Consider the following 25,060-nt stretch of genomic DNA (forward strand, 5'->3'; position numbering starts at 1 on the left):
AATGCACAGAAGGCACTTAGCAGAGGGCTTGACCCAGAGTGCAAGCTTAATGAATTTCCATTTTGTTGCTGTTATTACCTTTACTATTCCATCCCAACTCCTTCCTACTTCTGCCTCGTACTCCTTCTATAGTCCTTCAGGGATTTCCTGTCAGATTATATCCCCTAGATGTTCTTTTCTCTATATTAGCCATCCTCTTCACATTGTGTGCTTGAGGCTTGTCCTATCTTTGCAGCTTTGCTCAGCAATGATATCCCACCAGGGCAGCTGATGCCTGGAGCTTGCTGGCTTGCACAGAAGCCTGAGGCTGAGTGTGGGGTAAGAGGCCAGTGGCCAAAGGGAAGTGTGCAGGGCTCTCCCCTTGGAGCAGGAGCCACCCCGCCCACCCCACGTGTACACTGATGGAGACTTCTGTTGAGGATCTGGAAGAAAGTGGTAGGAAGAGCAGACAGGTGCAGCAGAAGCCAGAGACAGGGCCTGCTCAGTGGGCTCTGACTCTGACCTGTTGGCCAAACGGTGAGACCAGACTTATGTCTGCTGTTAGGCACCGAGGGTCTCATCTCCTTTCTTTCTCTTTTTCTTTTTGGGTAAACTCCCTGCCACATACTACACGTGCCCAGTGAATGCTGGTTATCTTTGCTTTGTTTTCTTGTCTCTTGTCTGCTTTCAGCCGTCCATCACGGTAGCTGTTTCTCTCGGCTCTGGTTATTGCACGTTTAAGAACTGTGTTGACCAGTGGGGCTAGGGTTCAGGCCCTACGTCCCCAAATAGAAGCTTTTCTTGGGATTCCCTTACACAGTACCAGCACCGTTGGTTTCTAACCAGGAGGGAATCTAGTCTCTCATATCACAAAGCTCACATCTATCCATTGAGTCTTGAGAATAAGATGGTTTTTTCTAAAGAGAAGGAAAGTGGGGAATGAGAAAGTCGGGGGTGGCAGCAAAAAACTGCTGAGCAGAAGAGTCAATCATATGACAAATGCAACCATCTTAATCTTCTAATATGTGTGTGAAGCAGTAGGTGGCAGGGGGGAGGGGCAACGAATATTTATGCATCTATTAGGTACTTGGCAACACTAGTATATTACCTGTGTGAGTAGAAATCAAAAGACAGGTGCAAAGATACCCTCTTTAAACTTGTCAGCCTATCATTAATTCATATGTGCTTTATCACCTTGTCATCTATCTGTCTTGATATTTTTGCAAGAGGGTATTATGACTTGAATTGTGTTTTCCCAAAACATCGTGTTGAAGCCCCCCCCCCCACCCCATATCTCAGAATGTGCCTGGATTTGGAGATAGGGTCTCTAAAATGAGATCATTGGGATGGACCCTAAACACCTTCATTTCAGATTCCTGGCTTCAAAAAATATGTGACAATAACTTCCTGCTGTTTTAAGCCACCCAGTTTGTGGTACTTTGTTATGGCAGCCCTTTCAGGAAGCTAACACAGAAAAGAAATAGGGAGTTTTTAAAACATTAAACATTATCAGAAAAATAAAAATGCTTGCATATGCTCTGACCCTACAGTCAATTAAGTGAATGAAAGTTAAATCTGAAATTTTTAAACCAGGGGGCCCCCCTGTTACTACTTAAAAGATCATCCAAAGACAGGTTGGATAGCAGGGCAATCTGCTGGTAACTTGGTTCTTTCTACAACACAGTGCCCAATCAAGGTATGCAACAGCAGACAGATACTAAGAACATTCACACTGCGTCCTATCATGGTGCTGGAAGAAGTTAAATTCAAGACTTTTTATTGTCAAGAGGCGCTCGTATCAAGCTCCATTTCCATATGGGTTTTGGCTAACAATCATAAATAACAGAGAACTTGCTCATGAACAATCCCAAAAGGCAGTGTGTCAGGCAGATGGCATTTTGGGGGTGGGGTCGGGGAGAGTTTAACATGGCAAGCAGAGCTGTGCTTTATGTGTGTGCTGGCCATTCTGAACGTGCCATTAACTTCAGCAGCACTGGGGGGTTATGGTTTTGCTCAGCTCCCAACTGAGTCTAAAGTTGCAATGCTTTAAACTTTTCATGCTAAAGAAATCAACCTTTTAATGTCATCAGAGTTCTGAAGGAGAAAATCTGCTACATTTGGGGAGAAGAACATCACACCCTAGGGAGGTAGTATCTTAGCATTCATGGATATCAAGCAAAGGTTTTCACGTTTTTAAAATTTTTTTTTTAATGTTTATTAATTTTTGAGAGACAGAGACCGAGCACGAAAGGGGGAGGGACCGAGAGAGAGAGAAAAAGAGAGAGAGAGAGAGGGAGGAAGACACAATCTGAAGCAGGCTCTGGGCTTTGAGCTATCAGCACAGAGCCTGACGTGGGGCTCAAACTCAGAACAGCGAGATCATGACCTAGGCTGAAGTCAGACGCTAAACCCACTGAGCCACCCACGCGCCCCTAGGTTTTCACATTTTTGATCTCCTTGGGGGTGCCAGGGTGCTGTGTTCTATAGGCATAACCTGTAAGGATCTGCACAAACTTCACAGAGCAAGTGTGCAACTTGGAAGGGAATTTCACTTTGTCACAAAACCTTATATCCTGATTAGAAAATACTGATGCAGGGGTTCCTGGTGGCTCAGTTGGGTAAGCATCTGACTCTTGATTTCCGCTCAGGTCATGATCTCCTGGTTTGTGAATTCGAGCCCCACATCAGGCTCTGCACCAAGGTGCAGAGCCTACTTGGGATTCTCTTTCTCTCTCTCTCTGCCTCTCCCCTGTTCAATCTCTCTTTCTCTCTCAAAATAAATAAATAAACTTAAAAAAAGAGAAGGTATTGATGCATTTAAGTGTCTACATATAAAATGGCTGGAAGTGACAAAGATATCAACAGAATTTGTTGAGAAGAGTGAGTTCTCACTGCACGCATCCAACTACAAAGCCTTTTACTTCTGTAAAAGACATGGTAAGATGGTTTTTCCCTCACTATGAACATGTTTAGGCTTTAACCAGTGCGGTTGGCCTAGAATAGACCCTTCTGTGTGTGTCACGGGAAGTCTTGCCCCACTCAGGCAAGTTGGTACTGGGATGGTGATTTGATGGTCAGCTCCTATATTACCAAATCTCAGATTTGGTTTTGCATTTTTTTCATCTGGGATACACAGGCATCCTTGAAAACCACCAGAAGCCTTTAGATATATATATGTAGGCTTTGAAGTGTGAGTGATATATAATATGAAGTGAGAGATTCATCTGATAGCTTGCTTTAGGCTATAAGGAAGGCATGGGAATGCAGGGTTCTTCTTGTTGGGATTCATGGATACTGGCCAGACAAATGGCAGGTCTTTAAATGTCTTACAGGGTATGGCCAGCACATTGGTCTATATTGAATGGTTGATAAATATTAGAACTCAAAATTAAATGTGTATATCAAATAACTGAATTCTAGTGAAATACAATTAAAGTATTTCTTGGAAACAATTACCAAAATATTTTAGAATACTGACAGAATTATGAAGGAAACAGTATATTTAGGTTAATGCAAATTGATCTAGTGCTCTTAAAGAAGCAATCTTTTCAAGAACCACAAAAAGCTTCTATACTTTGACCAAGTAAAGACATGTGAAGTTCATTCATTGAAGTAACCAAGAGAAGCCTCATGGATGAAAGTTATTCTTAAAATTATTCTTATTATTCTAGGGGCGCCTGGGTGGCGCAGTCGGTTAAGCGTCCGACTTCAGCCAGGTCACGATCTCGCGGTCCGTGAGTTCGAGCCCCGCGTCAGGCTCTGGGCTGATGGCTCAGAGCCTGGAGCCTGTTTCCGATTCTGTGTCTCCCTCTCTCTCTGCCCCTCCCCCGGTCATGCTCTGTCTCTCTCTGTCCCAAAAATAATTATTCTTATTATTCTTAAAATTATTAAAGTTAATTATTAAAATTATTCTTAAAATTATTCTTAATGGTATTCTTAAAATTTTTTAATGTTTATTTATTTATTATTTTTATTTTTTAAAATTTTTTATGTTTATTTATTTTTGAGAGAGAGGGAGAGACAGAGCATGAGCAGGGGAGGGGCAGAGAGAGGGAGACACAGAATCCAAAATAGGCTCCAGGCTCCGAGCTGTCAGTACAGAGCCCAACGTGGGGCTTGAACCCACAAACCGCAAGATCATGACCTGAGCCAAAGTTGGACGCTCAACCAACTGAGCCACCCAGGCGCCCTTATGTTTGTTTATTTTTGAGAGAGACAGAGACAGATCATGAGTGGGGGAGGGATGGAGGGAGGGAGACCAAGAATCCAAAGCAGGCTGAGCTGTCAGCACAGAGCCGGATGTGGGGTTCGAACCCACAAACCGTGAGATCGTGACCTGATCTGAAGTTGGACGCTTAACCGACTGAGCCACCCAGGTGCCCCTCAATTTAATGTTATTCTTAATAAATGAATCTGTGAAGAACTATTTCTGATGAGAGGGGGGATGTTTAAACAAAAGATGGCCTACTAATTGAAAAGAACTTGGGGTAACTATTAAAATAACATTGTATGAACACTATGAATAATGTGTGCACCCTGGAGCTTTGTAATGGAAGTAGATTACAAAAGTACATGTTCCCTGTGATTATTATTATACGCATAGGTATATTTATTTATTCTAGAAATGTTTGTGAGCACTGACTATATAGCAGAGGTTGGTCCTAGGTCCTGGAGACACAAAGGTGAAAAGATTATGTTTCCTGCTCTCATTAAGGGTCAGTGCAGTTGGAAGATAGTCATGCAAACAGAAGGAAAAGGGTAGTGATTCGTAAAATGCCATTAGGCAGCTGGAGACACAGCTTGGCTGAAGACACAGAAGAGAGCTTCATAAAGGAGCTAAGATTTTGGGGAGCCTGTGTGGCTCAGTCGGTTAAGTGTCTGCCTCGTGATTTTGGTTCAGGTCATGATCTCACGGTTCATGAGTTCAAGCCCCACATTGGGCTCCATGCTGATAGTCTGGAGCCTGCTCGGGATTCTCCTTCTCCATCTCTCTCTGCCCCTCCCCAGCTTGTGTGCACTTTCTCTCCCTCTCAAAAATAAATAAATAAACTTAAAAAAGGTGCTAAGATTTTTATATGGACAAAATTTGAAAGGCAATGTAGAGAAAAGTAATCAGTTGTATAAGGGTAGAGTTATTAGAAGTAACTTAAAAATGTTTTTTAAATACCTTTATTGGGATTTAATTCACATATTATAAAACTTACCCATTTAAAGTGTACAATTCAGTATTTTTTGGTGTATTCACGGAGTTATGCAAACATCACCACAATCTAAGTTTAGAACATTCTCATCATCCCAAAGAAATGTTGTATTCTCACTCTTCCAGATTTCTTCCAACATTAAATGTCTTTATAATAATGAAAAATCAAAGCATAAAGACAGAAACGTTTGATCTCTGCTATTGTGGGAAAGCTGTACGTTGTGTGCAAAACAGACCACAAGTACGTCATCGTGTCTTTAATTTTTCATTTTATTAGTGACAAGGTTAATAGGCATGTGAAAATCTTCACAGATATCTACACATGTATTTAAATAAAAGAAGAAAAAAAAGGAGTTGAAGAAGTGGGGGTTTCAGTGGTGACTAGTCCATGTTTATTTACTGTATAAAAATCTCCAAGTGTATAAAACTTGATTTGCCCATTTTTTCCATGTCTTCTAAGCCAGCTGTAAGAATTTCAAAAGGGATATCTAAGATATACATAGACTCTAACAGAAGCATGGTACAACATGAATTATGAAAGTGATCGGCAGTGTTATGGCGAGAAGCAGATACTCTCAGTGCATCGACAGAGTGTTCCTTAAGCGGCGGTGCTGCTCGGGAACTGATAACTGGTGGGTTCACCTGACCTCAGGTGCCCCCTTTCCTCCATTTGCTTCCACATCTGAGGTGGCAGAGGGGGCCACTATGTGTGTGATGGTCCTCTGTCAAATGTCCGTCTCTGCAGAGAGGACCACTCTTGGCTGAGACTGTGAGGAAACCTCAGATCTCGCTCCGTTCCGGGTCCTAGTCTTGTTCCTGGCATCTGTCCTTTCCTCTGGGTGTCTGTGTGACCCAGCTCATGGGGTCCTACATTTATGTAGCCCTAGCGGTTCTGAGTTTCTTCACGAATGTTAACTTAAAAGGCAATGGGTGGGTTTTCTCAGGGTCCTTCTAGAACCCCAAATCCTTAGGAGCTAATCTCTGTTGGCCCAAAGTCAGGCATGATGACAAGAGTTAGGGTGTTATGTGGGGGCGGAGAAACCTGTTTGGCACTCCTCCAATCACATATAGACAGCCACCTCCTTGCCAAACCAATTCTACCTGGAGGACTAACACAGAAGACCTGCAGAGGCTGGTGTGGGACCCTCAAACTCTCTGAGGCACCTGCGGTTCTCACCCACAGTTGGCCATATGCCCTGGGAGCCAGACTTCTGTCCTTACAGACTTGAAACTGCTACCGTGACAGGATTTAATTCACAACTGGGAAAAATATGAACTGCGTCAGAGTATCCTTCCATGAGCCTTGCATTTGGTTTCCAAGGAAGATCTGCAACTATAGCCAAATGGCTGGCCTCCAAGCTAAGGCACAACAGAAAATTTAGTGTCTGTGAGTTTGGCTCATCTTTCAAATAAAGTGTGATTGTTGACGCTGGGAATACAACTTTTCCAACCGCTTTGTAAACCTAAGGATTTTGGTCCACTTGCTCTATTATATGTAATAGGATATTAATTAAAAAAATAACTAATGCCAGTGTAAACATACATGCTTTAGATACGTAGGTCTATAAAATATTGCACATAAATATAAAATTTGTTCAGCATTTCTTCATGGTAATTTTTCATGATCATAAAAAGGCTACAAAACTGTGCAGATTATATAACTTTGGCTGGTCAAGTTTACTTCAGAAACGATGACATTACACACGACTATGGATTATTTACAAGAGTTTTAAACATCAACTTTCTGTGGTGGTTAAATTTTAGGTGATGGGAGAATAGCTTAAATAAAGGTTATTTTCCGAAGTTGTGTATTATAAAGATTGCGGTAAAAATGAGTAGTAAGGTTAGAATAGGAAATTCTAAATAAAATTCTTAGGAATCCCTTTTCTGGATTCATCTCACATCTGCATAACTTTGTATTTCTTTCCCATGTATGCTTGATGTGTCTTCTCTGTGTATATAGATTTGAGGAATAGTAGAGAAATAGGTTATTTAATCCCAAGCTAAGTATTGCTGTTGTTCCTTATAGATATTAAAAATAATGTTTACCCATATTGTAAAACTGTTTTTGTATCAATGGACTCAGAAATTTTACCCTTACTTTTAAACACCACACAGGTGTGAGAGGACCTTGAAATCTGTGTATTGCTAATTAAGTCAATAGAAAGCATTTTTTTTTTGTATGAAAGGAAATATAAATACAACTTTTTGCCAAGCTAAATCAAGCAGATGTGAGTCCTCGGAAAGTGTGAATCCAAGTGATTTCAGGTAGCAGGCAGCTAAGTATTAAGGGAAACTGTCTGCTTTTTCTTAGCGCTGTCTAAAGATGTTCTGTGAATTTATCTGCACCAGATGGTTACCTTAGAAGGAAATTTAGTGAGTGATTTCGAGAACCAGTTAACCAAATCTAATGTCCAAATCTTCTAGATGACCAGGATATCTGCCCAGAGACATGGAAAATAAATAAATAAATTGTTATCCTCAGTTACACGATTATCTTTGTCGTTTCAAAAGTACTTTCACAGTACCAACAACATATGCTTGTCTCCCTGAGCCATAACTTCATTAGAAATGCTTCTTTTCCATAGGGAGGTGTCAAATATTCTGCTGGATACAGTAGTGTTGGAAGGTTCGGTCCTAGTTCACCTTCTGAAGTTGACCGTAATTCCGATAGTTCATCTCTACGACTTGAGTTGGATTTACCTGGAAAGCAACTTGAGTTCCCATGCCCATTTCAGAGTGTCTGCCAAAGGCAGAATGACTAAAGCAAAAGATGTCTTCCGTGATGGCTAATGGTTTCCACAGTGTTGAGGACGTTACCTCTCCCAGAAGGGTCTCTGGGCTCCGTGGCGTCTTCTCCAAAGTGCAGCACAGATGAGGTGATCTTTCTGGGGCCCTTCCATTTCCTAGGTCACTGGCGGGTACAGGGAAACCTTTGTTTAACCTTTATGTTCCTTCTTTGCTTTGAACAGGACCAGTGTTTGAGTGTCTTGAACTTTGCTTTTGCTTTTCATGTCTCAATGGTTTTCTCATCTGTGAGTTGTTCCCTGTCATTCATGTCATCCTGGGGTGGTCTTGCTCTGTCAAAGAATCCGCACTGTGAAAAAGAGAAACGGGCTGTACAATCAAGGTGTTCTGGGAATGGGTGAAACTCCTCGTTCTAAGAATTTTCACTTTATTGTATTTTCTATGAGAAACTGAAGCTCTGTGGATATTATCTGACCAATTCTCTGAATTAGGAGGGGAAAGCCGAGGATCCTTTACCTGCGGTGACGAATTTATTGCATAAGGCAGAGTGTTCGTGCTAGTGGGAGAATTTCCCTGTGTTATATAATCCACTTAGGGACCTCGTATATTTTTCCTGAGATTATAGCAACAAGGCCCAAAGATTTCCTCTCTGCTTTTCTGCATGTTTTTTGGAGCCAGCAGAAGTCCTAACTGCTGCTGGCCAGGGAAGGGGGACTCTCTCCTGAAGTGTGTCATAGGCTATCTCAGGGTGGAATTTAGGAAAAAGAGAGGAGAAACTTGCATATCCCTCTGTACTTGTGGAACACAGAGCATAAACAGGAAAAGTAGATTGTCATTCTTTGTCTAGAAAGGTCATTCCTTTAAATCCCAGAACATCTAAGCAACTTTCTAAAGATCAACCAACAACTTGGGGAAGAAGTGATTCTAGAATCTTAATCCTCCTGAATTTCAAATTAGTATTTGGTCTAGGAGAATCTAACTTTCCCTAGAAATCTTGACCTCAATTCTTATTTATTGCTTCTTACACCAGAAGCCAAATGCATTGGGTTTTGTTGATAACTATTGAGTTGTCTTTTTTTTTTTTTTTTTTTTCTGCAAGACTAGGACCATATTCTGTCAATTGTCACACTATCGTTTATGGAAACAAAGATGGTATAAATAACAGAATAACACAAAGGTCTATTTCAAAAGGTAAAAAATTCAGTAGACCGTGTAGGCTCAGGATGGCACCAAACAATTGATAATGATCAGGAAAGCCGTTATTTAACTCACATGGCAAGGTTTTCTCCATTTTTTAAGCATGCAACATATTGTTTTAAAATAAAAATACACTATGATTTTGGGGAACCCCAACAATAGTGGTTAACTAAGATGTGACTGGATTAATTACTCTTACAGTCATGTAATTGTGCCACTGTTTCTTTTTTGGAATGGAAAGGTCTGTGAAACTTGGCAGTCGTGTTGGTTTTCAGGCCAGAAACACATGAAAGAATTCATTAAGCCTTCCTAATGGAGATGGACTTATTGGCAAGATAAAAAAAAAAAAAAAAAAAAAAAAAAAAAAAAAAATTCCAAGCATATAACATGCATGATCTATTTGGCCCAAGAGTCCAAGTATCAGTTAACTACTATATTAATTGCATTTGTGGTGCTTAAAAAGAAACATCTCAAACAATTGCTGATGGGACCATGTCAGCAAAAAGCTTGAGATCTTGATTAATTAAACAAGAAAAAGAAGGCTTCACAGTAACATTTTCACCACAAGTATATTGGAAAGAAGATCACAGGTCTTAGCTAAGAAAGTCTAACTTTCTCTGTATTTATTTACAAGAAATCTCCAGATAAAAGCAGCATTAAACACTCTTGGTCTTCTTAAATGTCAGCTACACAAGCATAGTAAGTTTGCCAAGACAAACAAGACACAATTTTCCCTTTATGTCTGTTAAAAATCCCCAAATCGTGCCTCTGGCATTGTCTTTTCAAGTCACTAGGTGTATCCTTGTAAATCCCCTCAGTGGCCTCTCTACTCAAAAAGAAAAACAAAATAAATAAACTTACCTTCCATAAAGCTAAGGTTAAGATGGCCAGAACCAATAATCCAAGAAGTATTGCTAGTATTATTACCCATAATGGGATTGAGAAGGAAACATTTGGGGTTGCCCAGATAACTGATGTCTTAATCTGAAATGGAAAATAAAGCAAATGACCTCAAATTTGAAAACTGGTGGGTGAAATAAAGTAGTAATTACCATACAATACTGGGAGTAGTTCTGAAAAGATCCATATAATAGTTGAAATCATCCTAGGGGAGATCTGAATGTCTACAGAACTCAAACATAAACTCTTAAAAAACAGCACATTCTGAGGTCTCCTAGGTTGAATGGAAGATCTAATTACAGACACTTGGTGGGTGTTTGGCTTAGAACAGCCCAGAAACCCTGGAATGGAATTGAAGTGGATCAAGACTGAGAACCAACAAGGTGAAAAGGAATGACCTTAAATTGGGCTGGACCTTTTGTGGCAGTAATGACTGCCATTGACCCTATGAAAGGCCAAGTCTGTCCACACACATTTCTCTACAGAACTGGGCTAACCTCACTGAGAAGTGAGTTGAATTGGATCCACTGGACTGTTGAATGTGCAAAAAGATTAGAAATCACCTAATATAACCACCACTACCCGCCCCCCCCCCCCCCCGCCATTTTATTGATGAGAAGATTGAGTCCCAGAGGAGCTAAGTGAGTCACACAACTAATTAATGCCACCACCTCTTTATCTCTAGCTTCTTTGTTTATGATGGCCCACAGCCTCACTAGCCATCTTGGAGTTTATGGAAGTAAGCACAGTGAATGCTAATTGTCTGGATGCATTGGGGTTGCTTTCAATCCTAGATCCAGTTTTCGGTTGCTATTAGAACTCATTTCATTCCCTACTGTTGCAAGGGAATTTGGAGGAAAAGGAGACCTTCCCAGCAGGACTGCATGCTCAATGTCCATGAACCACCCCTCCCCTCCCCCATGAGCAGAAGCAGCTCCCCTATTGCTCATGTGCTGGGGAAATGTGTCTTTGGAGACCCCAACGGCAAAGAAGCTGTAGACCCCCAGACAAAACCGAGAGACCCAGTCACACTGCTAACACCTCTGCCAAAGAAAATAGAAATGAAAATGTTCTTGGATCGGAAATGTTATTCATCCAGGCAGGTCTATCTGGTTTTAGAGAGAAGTACTGCCTCAGTTAAACCAGGCAGAGTGCTCCTCGTTTTAACTGTGTTGGTTGGAAGGATCATAGGTCCAGTTCTGATACATGTTTGGGACCTCTAGGTCACAATTCTCTAACCCACTAGTCAAGAGATGATGGACTCATAGCAAAGGTTGGTGGCTCTGGAATGTGTCTTGGCTGGAAATGTATGGGTGTTTTCATGGCCTGTACCCAAGTATCCGGCCCTGACCATGATCACCTCTTTCCTCTGCCTTCTTAACTAGATTGGAGCATCCTGCCTCTGGTTTTCTCAGCTTATTAGGCTTTTCACTGCTCCTTCATCTTGGTCCATTTCCCCTATGCAGCGGACATACTGATGACTTAATTCTCTCAATTCTCCTGTCCCAAGTATCATTGATATCCAGACCAAACAAAGGCATCAACAGTAGTGAGACTGCTAGTCATTCCACATGCACACTAGTGCCAGGGACTTGCTCCCTGCTCTCAGTGAGGAAAAGGCTGGCCATAACCTCCTCACCATTTATACCTTCCTCCTTCGCCCGTTAATGCCCATTGCCAGCACAGTCCCTATTTCATCCAACACATCAGCAGGAAGTGCAACAATTCCATGACCATGATGGGATTACCCTCGCCCTGCTTGTTGCAGTCTAAGGACAGGACACATGGCATGTGAAGAAATGATGCACTGAAGGACTGAAAGCAGTCACAATGCCACCTGGATTCTGCAGCCTAAGTGACTTACTCTAAAACAATCCTTTGCATGTATATGGCTACATGAGCAAGATAGGGACTGATGACTTCTGAATCACTTCCCTTTATATTCTTTTCCCTTAGTAAATTACATCTAATACCTATGAAGTCAGTGCTCAATCCTCCTCTTCAAGTGTTTGGAGGAAGGACATGAGGTGATCTTTCAAAATGAAATAACATTACTGGAAGCAGACTCAAACAGTTTTGGTAATGAGAATTTCAGAATTTTGAAACTACCAGGGATGGTATTGATCATGTATGTATTCACTGGCTAGTTAGGGTGGCCCAGGAAAGAGAAAATCTGGAGCCACGGCCAATTCTGGGGTTTCTTATAAATGTTTCTTCCCCCCGAGCTCTAATTTCACTGAGAAAACAACATAGTTTCAGGCTATATTTGGTGCATGTGTTAGAGATTGCCAGAATTTACTAGTAGGTACTTTACAGTAATACAGCTAAAAGGGTTGAAAGAAAGTCCATAGATTATTCTGTTCATATTGTTAGTTTAATAAAAAGCAATGGATTGGGAGAAGAGCTACTAACAACTTTGCTGGGTTTCTTGGCTACTGTAGGCTTTGATGCTATTATTTAAAAAACTTCTCATTCTTGGGGCACCTGGATGGGTCAGTCAGTTGAGCTTCTGACTTCAGCTCAGGTCATGATCTCGCGGTCTGTGAGTTCAAGCCCCGAATCGGGCTCTGTGCTGACAGCTCAGAGCCTGGAGCCTGCTTTGGATTCTGTGTTTCCCTCTCTCTCTCTGCTGCTCCCTGCTCATGCTCTGTGTCTCTCTCTCTCTGCCAAAAATAAATAAACATTAAAAAAAAAAATAAAAAAAATAAACTTCTCATTCTGTAGAAACAGGTAGGGAGGTCACTTACAAAGAATAATGCTACATATGAAGACTTTTTTTTGCAGCAATGATGGAAAAATATGAATAAAATATTAAATTGAACAGGATATGCTTATTAGAGTCTCTTGAAGCAGAGAACAGCATATAGGTACAATTACAAAATCTATTGGCTTTTTGTTTGCATTCACTTCCAAAGATGCTGACAGTAGTGTCTTAAAAATGTCTGAGACCAGGTGATTGCTACTGTCCTTTTCAGTTCCAAAATTCTGAAATTCTCATCACCCAAACTGTCATCAGTCTTCTCCCAGTAACATTATGCTCACTTAAAAAATACCACTCCATGGGGCGCCTGGGTGGCCCTGTTGGTTAAGCGTCTGACTTCGGCTCAGGTCATGATCTCACGGTCCGTGAGTTTGAGCCCCGCGTCGGGCTCTGTGCTGACAGCTCAGAGCCTGGAGCCTGTTTCAGGTTCTGTGTCTCCCTGTCTCTCTGACCCTCCCCCATTCATGCTCTCTCTCGGTCTCAAAAATAAATAAACGTTAAAAAAAAAATTAAAAAAATAATACCACTCCATTCCCCTTCTCTGGGTATTTTAAACGTTAAGATTACACATGTCATGTACATTTCCTGTAAATCATCATATGTAATTAACCAGGAGGAAAGGACAAAGAGTTCTAAAAGAACACAAACTCAAAAACTTTCCTCCTGTGCCTGCATTCTGCTTTGCTTGCCAGCTGCCTTTAGGACATCCATGTGGCACTGAGGCTGCCCAATCTTCTCAATCTAAAATGGGAGCAGCCGCAAAGACCTTCCTTGGCCCCTGGTGTTTTCCTAAACTTATCTAGGCTTTTCACTGCCTAGTCAAGAAGTCACTACACTAAGGCCAGTGGAAATATGGAAAATCAACAACAGTGCCCCAGAGCATTTCTCCAGATTTCCAGGGCAGGAGAGCTCATCGGTTGTTGCTGGAAAGAGGTGGATGAAGAGTCAAGTGTAACACGTCATTGGAAGAGTCACACATGTCTTGGAAAGAGAAGTCTTTCTGAAAACACATTGATCAGGGAGTCATGTGACATATTCATGTCTATAAATGGCAATGGGGGCATTTCATCCGTGGGTGGAAATAGGTAAAGCCCAGCCTTTCGTGAAACTCAATGCTTTGTATAAATTAGAAACTTGAACTGCAAAGGCAAACTTACTAGGGAAAGACTTAATTGACTACTTTTATATGACCAAAGCTTATTTAAATCTGTATCAGTGCTATGGAAATTTCAGAATGGTTTGGGAAAGCTTGGCACAAAATAAAATGTTGGAAAATACTGAAGCTTTGTAACTCATTGTTTATGTTCATCTTGCAGCTCATTTTGATAAGCCCACAAGAAGCTTACATTATCCATTGGAAAATAAATAGTAAGAAAAATAGGTCTTAATTGTCAGAGTTTGTCATGACTAAACACTAATTTACTGTAATAATTTTTCACTCATTTCAAATAAGACTTATTTAACACCCCAATGTTCTCTGGAGCTCTGTAGCTATTATCACCAGCTCCAAACTGGAACCTTGTATAACCCTGCAATAGATCTGTGTTGTCCAACAGAAATATAATGTAAGCCACATGTGTAACTTAGGAATTTTTTGAAAAAGGAAAAAGAAAGATGAGACATTAATTTTAATAATTTATTTAACCCTAAATATCCAAACTATTATGTCAACATGTAGTTGATATAAAAATATCCACAAGACATTTTATTTATTTTTATTTTTTATTTTTTTTTAACGTTATTCATTTTTGAGAGACAGAGCCCAAGCAAAGAGAGAGGGAGACACAGAATGTGAAGCAGGCTCCTGGCTCTGACCTGTCAGCACAGAGCTTGACGTGGGGCTCGAACCCACAAACCGTGAGATCATGACCTCAGCTCAAGTCAGATGCTTAACCGACTGAGCCACCCAGGCGCCCCTCCACAAGACATTTTAAATTCTTCTTTTTTTTTTTTTTAACGAAGTCTCCAAAATCCAGTGTGTATTTGATATTTGCAGCATATAACAACAAACCAGATTTTCAGTGGTAAAAGCAAAATGTAGTCTCACCAAAAAAATATAGCTGCATTTAATGGACAAAAAATCTTAGACTGCTACAGTTTTTAGGTTTACATTTAAATGAGTTAATGGGGTGCCTGGGTGGCGCAGTCGGTTAAGCGTCCGACTTCAGCCAGGTCACGATCTCGCGGTGCGTGAGTTCGAGCCCCGCGTCAGGCTCTGGGCTGATGGCTCAGAGCCTGGAGCCTGTTTCCGATTCTGTGTCTCCCTCTCTCTCTGCCCCTCCCCCGTTCATGCTCTGTCTCTCTCTGTCCCAAAAATAAATAAACGTTGAAAAAAAAAATTTAAAAAAATAAAAAAAAAAATAAATGAGTTAAAATGAAGTCAAACTTCTAGTTTACTTCTTCAGTCACAGTGGCTACATCTCAGGTACTCACTATCCACCTGTGGCTGATGGCTACCATACTGGACTACACAGCTCTAGAACATTCTGTATAGTCTCACACAAAGGTGTGATTTGCCTGATTATCTAAGCCCCTCCTTGTAAGAATCATTCATCTAGAAGGTGGTCCGATGGCAGAAAGGGTGTATTGAGGACTAAAGGTTTCCTTTAAAAATGCAAGTGATTATATATTTCAGCTGCTTTCAGAAAGAAGGGTAGGGGCACCTGGGTGGCTCAGTCGGGTAAGTGGTTAAGCGTCTGACTTTGGCTCAGGTCATGATCTCACTGCTCGTGAGTTTGAGCCCTGTGTCGGGATCTGTGCTGACAGCTCGTAGCCTGGAGCCTGGAGCCTATTTCAGATTCTCCATCTCTCTGCCCCTCCCCCACTCATGCTCTGTCTCTGTCTCTCTCTCTCTCTCAAATATCAATTAAAAAAAAACATTAAAAAATAAAAGAAAGAAGGGTAATGTTGACTAACTGAAGTACTTAAAATTTAGGGTGAAAAACTTAAGTGTGTGCCAACCAATCAACAAACTGTTTCAATTCATCTTTATCAAGAACCTGTAGCTATTTAAAGAAATAGTATAAAATTTTAACAATTCACTTATTGTAATTATCTGCAATCTTAGGAAGTGAGATCCATAAATTATAAGTGGAATTTAAACTTTCTTAAAGTGATGCTAAGTAGGGAACCTTCATCATGTCATAAATCTCGTTGTTCTTTATTACGGTTGAAGGACCATATATAACTTTTTAATATGCCTACATTTTATCATTGACGTTTATGATATGTTTTTGTATATTTGACAAAATACCAAGGTAGAAGGAAAAAGCTCCCTTGTATTTGCAACTGTAATTAATGTTGACATCTGTATTTATGTCTCACAAAATCTTGTGTAAACATACTTCATAGGGGTCGCAAGAATGGTTTAAATGTACCAAGATACCCTACCTACGGTGCCATTTAGAATAAAATAATAACATAAAGTGGACCAGCTGAACACACATTTTAACATTTCAATGGCCCCTATGAGATAAGCAGTTTGAACTCCACAAATAATTGTTGAATATAATAACTCTATTTTAAGGTTCTAAAGCTGTGCTGGCAATGAAATGGATTTATAGTTTCTGTATGAGGTTTTTTCTTTAAAAATATTTCTTAATGTTTATTTTTGAGAGAGAGAGAGAGAGAGAGACAGAGCATGGACGGGGGAGAGGGCGAGAGGGAGACAAAGAATCCAAAGCAAGCTCCAGGCTCTGAGCTGTCAGCACAGAGGCCGATGCGGGGCTTGAACTCAAACCGCAAGATAGTGACCTGAGCCACCCAGGCACCCCTGTATGAGGTTTAAGGAAAGATTTTCGTTAACTAGTTTCTAATAACTACAGTTGGAGTTACTAGACAATAATATTCCCTTTCTGGATGTAAATTATAGAATTTGGCTTTAGTGGCACCACATACAAATGCCAAAGATGATTGCTAAGGAAAGTGTTCAAATAACTGAATCCTGTTTTTTTCTCTGCTGCGCTGTAATGACTCTGTGTTCAGTCTATTCCTTGCCTCATGCAACCTTTCCCTCACCTCTGAACATGGCAAGAGTCATGCTTCATGAGTTCATTTGTCACAAACAGACATGCTGCAGGTAGCAAATGGGGACTGCTCTCTTCTTCAAAGAAGCTCACACCGGGCTCAAAAAAATGGCTGAATCATGACCTTGTTGCCAAGGAAGTACAAACAAACTAATCAACCCGCACAAGGGCCTAGGAAAACAAGCCACCAGTCTCTAGTCTCGTCACAAAAAAAGTATCCGAGAAGGTTTACCCAATGGCAGAGTAGAGATTGGGGTCCATAATTATGATTCCCAACTACCCATTCCAACTGATTTAGCGCCTTAAAGCAATTCTCTTCTGCTGCTTTCTTTTCCATATAAGAAGGACCTTTGAGAAGAACTTGCTAGAAGAAAACATCAGCCAGCCCAAAGCCCAGTCCTCTCAAAGCAAGCCACAGGAAAATCATTTCCCTTGAGCGTGGGGTGGGGCAGATCTGCGAGACCTCAGAGAACCTTCATTCCGAAATGTTTTCCCAATAACCTTCATATCCATGATGTGGTAAATCATTCACCCCAGATAACAAGGCTTTTGAAAAATGCAATGACAGGAGTGGTGGGGATGGGGGAAGCACATGTATCTGATGATTTTGTGGATCTTTTGAGATGGGTTGAGAACAGCAGGCTGTCACCTGTGGCCAGTGCAGAAAGACACAATACTGTTGATGGGACTGACTGTAACATATGTTTCTTTTATGAAACACATGCTCGGAGAAAACAAAGGGACCCAGATTTATCTCCATTAGAGCAACAAGCCTTTGAACCTCTTCCGAAGAACATCCTATATTAAAAACCCAAAGCCTCTGTCTTCTGGGTTGAACATAAATCCAAACTATGGTAGACATCTTGCTAAGGAAAGAGAGATGAGCCACATAAAGAAAGATGTGGCAGTGCTTACTTTCAAATGCCACCAAAGTTTACTCAAATACTTTCACATTTCCAGTTTGGGCTTCCTCAACCTAGACGGAGAGGGTAAGGCATTTTGGGAGGGTTGCTATTACTGACTTGAATACCTTGTTCTAGGTGTAATGCGTGGGCTCCTCAGACATCATTTTATTAACCTTCTCGACAATGCTTTCAGGTGAATATGGTTAACAGCCCCAGCGAAGCAGAGTGATTTTCTGAAAGTTTCTTAATTAGAGTGGGTGGAGCCAGGATGAAGCTCGGAGAATGTGTGTGTGTGTTTTTTTTAAAACTGTTTTTCAATTTTTTTTTTAAACGTTTTATTTATTTTTGAGACAGGGAGAGACAGAGCATGAACAGGGGAGGGTCAGAGAGAGAGGGAGACACAGAATCGGAAACAGGCTCCAGGCTCTGAGCTGTCAGCACAGAGCCCTGTGTTGGGGCTCGAACTCACGGACCGCGAGATCATGACCTGAGCCAAAGCCGGCCGCTCAACCGACTGAGCCACCCAGGTGCCCCCCGGAGAATGTGTTTTGAAACACATTGGAAATGTGGGTCTTGCTCCGTGCTGCCAGACTAGGTGCTAGAGATTCTCAGTGCTTTCAATGTTTTGGGGTTTTTTTGTTTTTTTGTTTTGTTTTTTTGTTTTGTTTTTGAGAGAAAGAGTGAGCACAGGGCAGGGGCAGAGAGAGAGAGAGAGAATCCCAGCAGGCTCTACACCATCAACACAGAGCCCACCGTGGGGCTCAGTCTTACCAACTGCGAGATTACGACCTGAGCCGAAATTACAAGTTGGATGCTTAACTGTCTGAGCCACCCAGGCGCTTTTAAAGCACAGTGCCAGACTTACTGAATCCTGATGTTTGGGGTGAGGTCTTAGCATGTTTTTATCTTTAAAGTCAAATGAGTGATGCTTCTTTGCATACTCAAGAGTTGCAAATCACTAATCAATGGATTCATCTAATTTAAATGACTGAAAGTAGATCAGGCTATAGAAAGATTAAATTTTATAATTACATTTAAGACCTAGGCTGATAAGACACATTATGATAGTATCAACTTCTATACCATCCACAGCAGTGCTTCTCAAATTGTTCTGGGTACACGATGCCCTGATGATTTTGAGAAAATGAAGATTCTAACTCAGCAGGTCTGAGTTGGGTGTCAGTAATGTTTAATAGCCTAAATTTGAAAATAACATTTCAGGGGCGCCTGGGTGGCGCAGTCGGTTAAGCGTCCGACTTCAGCCAGGTCACGATCTCGCGGTCCGTGAGTTCGAGCCCCGCGTCAGGCTCTGGGCTGATGGCTCAGAGCCTGGAGCCTGTTTCCGATTCTGTGTCTCCCTCTCTCTCTGCCCCTCCCCTGTTCATGCTCTGTCTCTCTCTGTCCCAAAAATAAATAAACGTTGAAAAAAAAAAATTAAAAAAAAAAAAAAAAAAAGAAAATAACATTTCATTCAAATGAAGCTCATAGTGTACTTTTCTTTTCAGGTGAAAATTATAGTTCTTTGCCTAGAAAGGAAAGATGGCTGTCTAAGGTCATCCAGCTGTCCCTAAGGAAGAGACTCCTTCCTCCCCACCTCACTCACCATGCTGTCCTTAAAGTTAAACAATCAGAAAATAAGTAAATAAATAAACAGAATTAAACAATCAGGGCAATTTCATTATAATGATCATTGCTATCTGGACTCCTTTCAAACAAAATGGCTTGATTAAAAAGTGATATTAGTCTGGGGCACCTGGGTGGCTTAGGTGATAAAGGATCCAACTCTTGATCTCGGTTCAGGTCATGATCTCATGGTTTGTGAAGTTCAAGCCCCACCTCAGGCTCTTCCCTGATGGCGTTGAGCATGCTTGAGATTCTGTCTCCCTCTCTCTCTGCCCCTCCCCTGCTTTCTCTCTCTCTCAAAATAAATAAACTTAAAGAAAAGTGGTATTAGTCCTGCACTCTCAAGTTTCTCAAGTTAATGTAATAAGCACTTAAATGTAGCACAAGTTGAATAGTGATTTAAAAAATGATTAGTTCAGTGAAATTATTGTGCGTCTATATTTTTCAGATACTTACTCCTATGCTCCCCTCTGGGAGTTTTGCTGGCTGATCTTGATAAGGCATCTTCTTAACTTTGAAGGACACCAGGGATGCAAGAGAATAGGGATCATTTTTTCTCTGAAATTAAAAATATATATTTAAATATATTCCAGGTAAATCTTTTAGAAGTTACAATGGCAGCCAACTGTTTTCAGTGTCTGCCATTTCCAAAGCAAAATTCCACCTTCTTTCTTTCTTCTTTTTCTCTCTTGAAATAAATTTTTTCCCCATCCTATGATCCATCCATCCATCCATCCATCCATCCAGACATCTTTGTAGATATCCATGCAACTGTCCATCTTAACCGTCCCCCCAACAATCCATCCTCTTCTTAGTTCTAAAAAGAATTTGGCTTATTAACAAAAGAATTGGTACAATGATGTTAGAATAAAAGCAGAACATCAGAGTCCCTAAAAGGAGTCAGCACGAGGATTACTACAGTTGCTGCGAGTGAAGAACAAAAGGCAGGTATGTGAGTTACAAAACTCTTATTATATGACAGAGGGAACCGTTTTAGGAGAGAGACTGGTACTAAATTATAAAGGAATTTATCACATTTCATCTTATCAGAAGACCCGGGAAGGCTCTCTCAGTCTCAGTACTGTTAGGATTTGGGTTGAACGCGGGACTGTCCTGAACACTGCAGGATGTATAGCAGCAGCTGTGGTCTTTACCCGCTAGATGCCACTAGCACCTCAACCCCAGGTGTGATAACCAAAAATATCTGTAATTATTGCCAATGTCCCCTGGGCAGCAAAATCCCTTTGGTTAAGAACCACAGACTTAGAGCCATAGCGTTTTTGAGAGAACTTTTCAGCATAAGTTTTTGTCTGTTTGTTTAATTGGCTCTCACATTAACTGTTGATTAAAGCCAAAGGACAATATTTAAGAACAAGTTAAGGAGAGCCGTTTTGAGAATGGAAGCCTCTGTGGTTCTCCTCCATTTAACTTGAGACAGTGATTACAGCTATCCAGTCTTGGGCTGTAATTGGCTCACAAGGCTCTTGAGAGCAGAGTGTTAAAATTTCAGCAGTTTTGAGTATCAGTCGTTAAACAGAACCATTATTAAAGTTTAAATACACATAACCTTCAGAAAATTATATATATTTATTTTTTTTTAATTTTTTTTTAACGTTTTTATTTTTGAGACAGAGAGAGACAGAGCATGAACGGGGGAGGGGCAGAGAGAGAGGGAGACACAGATTCGGAAACAGGCTCCAGGCTCTGAGCCATCAGCCCAGAGCCCGACGCGGGGCTCGAACTCACGGACCGCGAGATCGTGACCTGGCTGAAGTCGGATGCTTAACCGACTGCGCCACCCAGGCGCCCCCAGAAAATTATATTTTTAAAAAGGTAATACACACTCAAAGCTCACTATTTCTTAATTATTTTTATTATATTTTACTGGTATCTGTGCTCTGGATATTATTTAGGTCTCTTGGACCTGGGAGCGGAAATACTACATGATGGTGTACAGGAGCCTCACCTCCCAATTCCGTATCAGGTGCCATTGTGTTGGCAGCTTGAAATCGGCCATGGTGGGGCTATTTACACCATGGGAATCAGCCAATGCTACATATTGGAGCTTTTCTCCCGCTCCCCCAGAGCAGTTTATTAAACATTCACAAGCACTTCCCCACCTATAATCCAATGTTGGGTTGCTTGTGGCCAGTCCATCAGGTTGTATTGTAATAATTTTGTTTACATTTTTTTTTTACAAAGTTCTTTTTTTTTTTTTTTTTTGCCCCTGTGGCTGAATTTTTTCCCTCCCTTCAATAAACCCCATTTCCTCTAGATGATAAGCATAGGCTAGACCATGCAAAACTTTTAAATACTTGAAGTCACTCTATCTTTGACTTTTTCTTTGTTTCTACCCTAACATTCCAGGATAAGTAACTTTATTCATTTGGAAAAAATTCTTTTTTTGGTGGCTGCTGTCTCCTGGCTTTTCCATTTTACCCGAAAGCTGGATTTTTTGTTTGTTTATGTGAGAAGTGTTTTTTAAAACATGGAAAACCTTGGGGCACCTGGGTGGCTCAGTTGGTTGAGTGTCTGACTTCGGCTCAGGTCATGATTTCACAGCCTGTGAGTTTGAACCCTGCTTCCTGCTCTGTGCTGACAGTTGAGAGCCTGGAGGCTTCTTCAGATTCTGTGACTCCCTCTCTCTCTGTCCCTCCCCTGCTTGTGCTCTGTCTGTCTAAAAATAAATAAAAGTTAAAAAAATTTTTTTTAATGTGGAAAACCTGGCTAATAAAATTTTGTGTGCACTTGGTGATTTTTTAATTTTTTATCTTTCTTTTTGTGAGAGAGATTGTGAGCAGGGAAGAGGGGCACAGGGAGAGACAGAGAGAGAACCTTAAGCAGGCTCCACACTCAGCGTGGAGCCCAGTGTGGGGCTGGATTCCACAACTCTGGGATCATGACCTGAGCTGAAATCAAGAGTTGGACGCTCAACTGACTGAGCCACCCAGGCGCCCCTGATCTACTCTTTATTCTCCAAAACAACGTTTCTTCCACTCTTTTCAGTAGGAAAATGTATTTTTGCCCATTTTTCTAAGATGCTCTAGAGCACTAAGGAATGAGAAACGTCAGCTATTAGGCTTCGATCAGCTAGGCACACCAAAGATTCGCTCCTCTTGTGGATGCAGGTCAAAGGCATGGTGCAGGTAAGTATTTAATTCGTGAACAATAGTTGGGAGCAGATTCATTCCATGTTTAAAGGTGAATGCTTTCAGCCATGGTCTTTACATGACTACATTATTCTTGTTATTAAAAAATTTTTTAATGTTTATTTATTTCTGAGACAGAGCACGAGTGGGGGAGGGGCAGCGAGAGAGGGAGACACAGAATCAGAAGCAGGCTCCAGGCTCTGAGCTGTCAGCACAGAGCCCGACACGGGGCTTGAGCTCCCAAACGGTGAGATCATGACCTGAGCCGAAGTCGGTGGCTCAACCAACTGAGCCACCCAGGCGCCCCCATTATTCTTATTATTAAAATAAATCATGAGGCGTCTGGGTGGCTCTTGCTTAAGCGTCTGACTCTTGATTTCGGCTCAGGTCACTATCTCACAGTCATGGGATGGAGCCCCACATCGGGCTCTGCACAATCTCTCTCTCTCTCTCTCTCTCTCTCTCTCTCTCTCTCTCTCTCCCCCTGCCTCTCCTTCCCCTTCTCCCCTCCTATCACTCTCAAAAAACAAAACAAAACAAAAAATCTCTTCTTCCATATAGCAATCTATTCATGTAGCTGCAATAGGGTTGAAAAAGCAGCTGGAGTTAATATCCCTCGACAATATCTCAGACCTTCAACCTGCCCCAGCTAGCGATTAATCCTCAGAAAATGCCCTATTCCTGTTATGGCTGCGTCATTTATACCCTGGTTTTCAGCTCACTAGCTGCCTCTGTTATTCACTTGCGCACAATGATTTGCTTATGGTCTTGGTACTAATAAAAGTCCCCTAGTTGGTAACAAACGGAGAGTGAGGCTTTTGAACTGGTTAAATACAGAGTGTGGCTAGTAACATCATGAGTTCTTTCCTTCCCATCTTCCCACTGCTTAATTCCTTCTCAAGAATTGTTTTTGACCACACAGCCCATGTGTAAGTTCTCAACATTTACCAGAAACAAAGCCTTGTGAGACGACAAAGATTTTACTGGTAAAATCTTACACTGTGAAGGATTGTTTTAAGCAACAGTCACAGGACAGGGTGTCATTCAGGATTAACCTAAATAAAATCTTTTTCTGACCAGTTTGCACGTTCACCAAGTGGACAGAAACAAACACAATGCAGCAAATCATGTCATGCAAGAATTGTAAACTTTCTAGTTTGGATTAGGAAGGCAGAAAATGTTTACCTCCTTCTGGATTGCATGACCTCCAGTATATAGTATATTCTTTGGGAGGGTGGGGAGGGAGGGAGAGAGATTGCAATAAAACACTCCTCTTTGGCAGTCACATTCCAAGACAGGAATAAGCAGAAACTGGGGGGGGGGGGGGGGAGTACCGAAATTTGGGCTATGGCTGAGGGTAAATGCTGGTGACTTGGGCCACTCTCTCTGGTATCTGGTATCAAAGTGGTACTTTGTTCTGATAGGACTTAAGAACGTCCCTGCAGATTGTTCTGGTTTGACTCTGCTTGTGCTAAATATTTATAGTTTGCAAATTTCCTCAATTGGTATTGACTTCTTCCAGACTTACTGGGTCATCCTTAACAGGAAAATGAAGATGGAATTTTCTTTTTTTTTTTTTTAATGTTTATTTTTGAAAGAGAGAGAGAGAGTGTGTGTGTGTGTGTGTGTGTGTGTGTGTGTGTGTGAGCAGGGGAGGGTCAAAGAGAGAGAGGGAGACACAGAATCCTAAGCAGGTTCCAGGTTCTGAGCTGTCAGCACAGAGCCTGATGTGGGGCTCAAACCCATGAACTGTGAGATTGTGACCTGAGCCGAAGTTGGACACTTAACCTACTGACCTACCTGGGAGCCCAGCCCCAAGATGCAACTTTCCCTCTGAAGTCCCCCTGCTGGAATAGATTAACATCACAGAACTGACACATGACATTGAAAACAATCATGTTTCCCTTGACTGTGGTGTTGTAATGATTTTAGTCCTGCTCCACCGAAGTTATTCTCCCTTATTTCAGTAGGATGTGATGATACCCAAAGTAATAGAAGGGATGGATGGTCATCATTGAGAGTGCATGGGCTTGGGAATTCAGCAAGACTCCTCCTCTCAACTCCTCAACGCTGAGATCAGAAGTAACAGCCCCAAAGTACAGGGACCATGAGCAAATTGATGGAAAATACATGGTACTAGAAAGCAGTGCCTGGTGCATAGTTGGTACTCCATGATATTTGTTGAGTGAATGGATAAATAATGGTTTAGCTTAAAAAAAATCAAACAAATCGGGGTGAAAAAAAATCAAACAAATCATTCAAAACTGGGGTGATTTTGCCCCCAGGGGCTATTGGCAATGTCTGGAGACATTGTTGGTGGTCACAACTGGGGTGTGAGTTGCTATTGGCATCTAGTGGGCAGGGGCCAGGGATGCTTCTAAGCATCCTATAATGCACAGGCCAGGGCCCCCCACAACAATGAATTATCCAAGATATTAATGCTGAGATTAAGAAATCCTGCCTTAGGGGGGCGCCTGGGTGGCTCAGTCGGTTGAGCGTCCAACTTCGGCTCAGGTCATGATCTCACCGTTTGGGAGTTCGAGCCCCGTGTCGGGCTCTGTGCTGACACACAG

At 41.5% G+C, this 25,060-nt stretch overlaps 1 protein-coding gene across 1 annotated transcript in view; it reads right to left on the reverse strand.

Moving 5' to 3' along the window:
- Nucleotides 1-5,428: 5,428 nt before the first annotated feature.
- The window catches only part of ITGA8 (integrin subunit alpha 8), a 189,061-nt gene continuing 169,429 nt past the window's right edge, over nucleotides 5,429-25,060 (reverse strand). The window contains exons 28-30 of the mRNA XM_045466953.1: nucleotides 19,795-19,896; nucleotides 9,986-10,108; nucleotides 5,429-8,276 (exon numbers count right to left, since the gene is read on the reverse strand). Coding sequence (XP_045322909.1) covers nucleotides 8,190-8,276; nucleotides 9,986-10,108; nucleotides 19,795-19,896 — 312 coding nt within the window. The 3' untranslated portion in view covers nucleotides 5,429-8,189. The remainder of the gene's footprint in view (nucleotides 8,277-9,985; nucleotides 10,109-19,794; nucleotides 19,897-25,060) is intronic.

This window comes from Leopardus geoffroyi, chromosome B4 (genome assembly GCF_018350155.1).
Source record: "Leopardus geoffroyi isolate Oge1 chromosome B4, O.geoffroyi_Oge1_pat1.0, whole genome shotgun sequence".
Lineage (NCBI taxonomy): Eukaryota > Metazoa > Chordata > Mammalia > Carnivora > Felidae > Leopardus > Leopardus geoffroyi.